The 4,510-nt window shown below is 39.5% G+C and overlaps 2 protein-coding genes across 2 annotated transcripts; both read right to left on the bottom strand.

The window, feature by feature from the left end:
* Nucleotides 1–436: 436 nt before the first annotated feature.
* On the bottom strand, nt 437–2,501 carry LOC132800665 (putative disease resistance protein At3g14460). The gene is made up of 3 exons (XM_060814875.1): nt 1,751–2,501; nt 1,455–1,648; nt 437–922 (listed from the first exon to the last, which is right to left on the bottom strand). The coding sequence occupies exons 1-3, from the start codon at nt 2,499–2,501 to the stop codon at nt 437–439; spliced, it is 1,431 nt and encodes a 476-aa protein (XP_060670858.1).
* LOC112492918 (putative disease resistance RPP13-like protein 1) lies at nt 2,168–4,244 on the bottom strand. The gene has a single exon (XM_048474177.2). The coding sequence runs from the start codon at nt 3,990–3,992 to the stop codon at nt 2,553–2,555; it is 1,440 nt and encodes a 479-aa protein (XP_048330134.2). The 5' UTR covers nt 3,993–4,244; the 3' UTR covers nt 2,168–2,552.
* Nucleotides 4,245–4,510: the final 266 nt, after the last annotated feature.

Genomic DNA, 4,510 nt, shown 5'->3' with positions numbered 1-4,510 from the left:
CATGATGACCAAGGCACTTCCAGTAGCCAAGTTTGAGCATTGCTTGGACTTGGTTGGTATTTGTTGTTGAGCTTTGCCTTTAGGGGCTTTTGTGGAAGAGGATGACAACTTTTATCGAAGATTGGAGTTTTGTATGTTTTTCATTCCTTATATGGAATTCGTGTCAAGGTGGAGATTGTTAGAGTTAGTGACCCAAATTCTTGTTGACCCGACCCGAAAAGCTCGCAGTGCGACCCATTTGGTGAAACTAATTTTGGAGAAAAATTTGGGGCTCTGTGGTGGAAGCGGAGGTCTCGGGCCGATAGGTGATTTGGGGCTCTTTGATATCTAAGGATGTAAGAGAGGTGAGCATTCCCAGATTCCACTGCGTGATGTTGCCCCGAACGAACAGCTTCGAACAACTGAAAATTTTAAGTGATTTTAAATTGGAAGGCCATCACTCTTCCAAAAGTGACACCAGTTCATCGCATTCCCGAATTTCAATTGACTGTATATCGGAGGGCAAGCTCCCTTCCGGGAATGTCTTCATTTTTTGACAAGTCCATATTCTCAATACACGCAGCGATGGGTATTGATGCCCTGAGAGTGAGGTCGCCAGGCGGTCACTTTTCCGTATCGAAAGAGTTTCCAAACACGGAAGATAATCCGGTAAGCACTCCCCTTTTAGCTTCGGACAGTTTGACAATTCAAGCTTTCTAAGGTTTGAGAAAACTCCACCACCTTCTTCTCTGTTACCTTCAACTTCCACCACTGACCACTCCATCCACTCTGCCATACATGAAAATTCCAAGCTTTTTAACGACTTGAATGGTTTAGTGATCGCAGAAGAAGAAGAAGAACCATCACTATCACTGTAAAATTCATTGCCTATCTTCTCCATCATATTAAATCCAGCAATGACGACGGATTCCAAGGAAGGTAGCTGTCCCAGTGCAGGCAACCAACAACAGTTTTTACAATCAGACAGCATTACAGATTTTGTTAGAGTTAGTGACCCGAATTCTTGTTGACCCGACCCGAAAAGCTCGCGGTGCGACCCATTTGGTGAAACTAATTTTGGAGAAAAATTTGGGGCTCTGTGGTGGAAGCGGAGGTCTCGGACCTGTTCAATTTTAGGGTTTCTTCCGTACTATATATATATCTGTATTTTTTGTTCGGCCGTGATTGGGGTTTTTAGGGTATCTCGAAATTTGGCTCACCTTGTACCAATCTTTCAATACTGGATTTGCTTCTCCCTGCCCGTGGTTTTTCCCGTCAAGGGTTTCCACGTAAATTGTGTGTTTGTTCTTCGTTTTCTTTGTTTCCGTTGCTACTTGTTTTTCTCCCAATTCCGTAACAGATTTTATACAAAAAAATAAATGGTGTCCAACCCATGGCGGGAAGCTTGTACCTCCATAATTGCGAATATATAATTCCTCCAGATTTTTATGCGGTTGGAGTCCGTCCAAAACTACTCGTGCTAGCTGCGAATCATCACTATCACTCGTCCACTCCAAACAAAGTAGAGTAATACGCTTCTTATCCTTCAATTTGGCCCCCGAAGCATCTTCCTCATTTATTACATTCTCAAGTCCTTTGATAAGAAGATCACGTCCCTGAAGATGTTGAAGCTCACCTAACTCTTTAATATTGGATCCGCTATCCTTTCCTACGACAAACACTGGTAATGTTTGCAGATTTTTCAACTTGCACATTTAGGGTGGCATCTCTCTCAATTCTGTCCAGAACATAAGCTCATCGTGCGAAATACCGAGATGGCACAAGTTGATTAGCGTTGTGATGCTATTTGGTAAATGTTCAAGATAATAACAACTGTACAACTTCAATGTTTGCAACTCATGCAAATTGCATATTGTGTCGGGTATCTTTTCAATCAAAGAATGACTTAAGTCCAAATACCTTAAATCTTCCAAATTGCCAATTGAATCTGGCATCTTTTCAATCGGAGACCAACTTAAGTCCATATACCCAAGATGTTTCAAATTGCCAATTGAATCCGGTATCTTTCCAATCCAAGAACGATATAAGTCCAAATAAATTAGCTGTTTTAAATTGCCAATTGAATCAGGCAACCTAGTAAGGCCACAATTTCTTAGTATTAATGTCTGTAAATTGTACAAATTACAAATTGAATCAGGTATTTCCTTAATTCTAGTACCATCGAACCTCAGATGTCGCAAGAGCTTCAAATTGGCAATGGAGTTGAGCACCTTTGTCATGCAAGGACTTTCTTCCGTATTATAAAAACCTCCACATACATCAAGCACTCTTAAGTACTGCATTGATTGCAACTGTTCAAGAATATGCATCAAGTATTCATCTCTAGATAGATAAATTTTTTTCAATATCACAGTGCGCAATATCTTCTTATTACATAAATCCTCGAATTTCTTGATATAATGGAGGTCACATTGTAAACCTGACAAATGACGAGTACTCTTTCTTACAACTTTTGAGACGTTGTCATCCAACCTAAAACAAGAGTCACCGGATACAAACATAGCCAAATCATTTACAAGGTCATGCAATGTAAACTTGCCACTCTTAGTGCCCTAAAACAATGACCTTGAGAGCAGATCGTTGAAGTATTCCTTTCCAACTTCTTCTGCAGTCTTATTTCTAAGGGGCTCCAAAAGATTTTCTCCCATCCATAGTAATATTAGATCTTCTTTCTTAAATTCATAATCTTTTGGAAAAACTGAGCAGTAAGCAAAACATCTTTTAAGATGTTGAGGCAGATAATAATAGCTCAACCACAGGGATGGAAGAATGTTATGTTCCCTTTCAGATGACTCCCATATGTCATTCTTTAGAATTCTCTCCCATTCTTGTGGATTTTCTTCATTACGCAAGAGACCACCCAGGGATTTTACGGCCAATGGAAGACCTTGACACTTTCTAACAAGTTTTTTACCAATTCCTACCAAATCGGGATGTGCACATAGCTCTACATTACCAAAGGCATGCTTAACAAATAACAACCAACATTCATCTTCAGACATTGTTTTTAGCGTATAATTCATAACATTTCGCACCATATTTGCAACTTTTTCACTGCATGTTGTCACAATAATTTTACTCCCACATGCTCCAAATTCAAAAGGACTTTTCAATTTATCCCACTCAATATAATCCTCATTCCACACATCATCTAAAACAAAGAGAAATTTCTTTTCCACCAACTTCTGCTTTAAGTTTTCTTGAAGTCGATTCAAGTCTGTAATATCACATGTTTGAGATGTAATCGACTCAAAAATTATTTTTGTGATTCTAAAAACATCAAAATCATCTGAGATGCAAGCCCATGCTTTGATCTCAAAATGGTTCTTTACATAGTCATTATTGTAAATGAGCTGAGCAAGGGTGGTCTTGCCAATCCCGCCCATGCCCACTATGGGAATCACTGAAATATTATTGCCACCAACTTCATCTGATAGCAACAAATCAAGGATAGCCTTTTTGTCATCATCCCTGCCATACACAGCAGATTCTTCTACTAAAGAAGTTGATGGTGTTCTTCGTGGAGGTTTGTTTTGAACACCTACTTTGAGGCCAAGGGAATCCTTTTGTTGAAAAATAAAGTCCAATCTATCAAGGATTTCCTCTATCTTCGACTCCACATCCTGTTTGTTAAAAGCAGTAAATGGAGTTGAGATGAATTTTAGTACCTGTTGTGAGGTGTTTTCAGATTCACCTTCAATCTCATATCGCAAAGCTTCAGTATTAATCTCGTCCACCAAGTCATCTGCATCATAGATTACTTCCTTGAGCTTAGCAAGCCACTTCCTCACAGCTTGGTGTTTTATTTGCTTGTCCTCAGCATCTTTCAGCACCGACTCAGCTGACAGCAGCTTAATGTTCAACTTCTCGAGCAGCCTGTTGTTGAGTTTCTTTCTCCGGATGATGTTAAGGACATCCTTGGAATCCATCTTGTCAAACAACATCTGAAGGAAAGCAGAGAGTAAAGCTCCTCCTACTACTTCTGCAGCCATCGATTTTTTGGTATGCTAGAGATTAAGGAATTGAAAAAACGAGGGGAAAGTTCTTTTTTCTTGTAAACAATAAAGAAAGAAGAGTTTGGATGATATGCTGTGTGTGGTGCATGTAGCCCAGAGCCTTTGTCTTTATTGTGTCAATTAGATCCGATTTAACTCTCTGGCAATATTATTAACATCATATGGGAAGCTTCCTAGCTAGTTTCTTTTGTTTCTCCTTTACTAATAATTGTAGCTGATAGGCTCACTAATATTAGTTGCGATAGATAAGAAGACTAGTCTCACAGCGTATGGAAAACCTTTAACATGCGTAATTCTCTGGCAATACGTGGGAAGCTACATTGAAGGTTAGGTGACGACCAAGAAGGAAGACTTGTACAGTAAGTCCACACATTTAACATGCGTAATTCTCTGGCAATACGTGGGAAGCTACATTGAAGGTGAGGTGACGACCAAGAAGGAAGACTTGTACAGTAAGTCCACACATTTAACATGGCATTATTCCATTTTCTCTG

This window comes from Ziziphus jujuba, chromosome 2 (genome assembly GCF_031755915.1).
Source record: "Ziziphus jujuba cultivar Dongzao chromosome 2, ASM3175591v1".
Lineage (NCBI taxonomy): Eukaryota > Viridiplantae > Streptophyta > Magnoliopsida > Rosales > Rhamnaceae > Ziziphus > Ziziphus jujuba.
The sequence above is the reverse complement of the archived record's forward strand: the minus strand, read 5'-3'. Positions and strand labels throughout refer to the sequence as shown.

Coding starts and splice junctions, on each gene's coding strand:
- LOC132800665 (XM_060814875.1), bottom strand. CDS start 2,501: ATGTTTGTATCCGGTGACTCTTGTTTTAGGTTGGATGACAACGTCTCA. Junction 1,649..1,750: donor AATCAACTTGTGCCATCTCG/GTATTTCGCACG, acceptor TGTTTGTCGTAG/GAAAGGATAGCGGATCCAAT. Junction 923..1,454: donor ATGATTCGCAGCTAGCACGA/GTAGTTTTGGAC, acceptor GCACTGGGACAG/CTACCTTCCTTGGAATCCGT.
- LOC112492918 (XM_048474177.2), bottom strand. CDS start 3,992: ATGGCTGCAGAAGTAGTAGGAGGAGCTTTACTCTCTGCTTTCCTTCAG.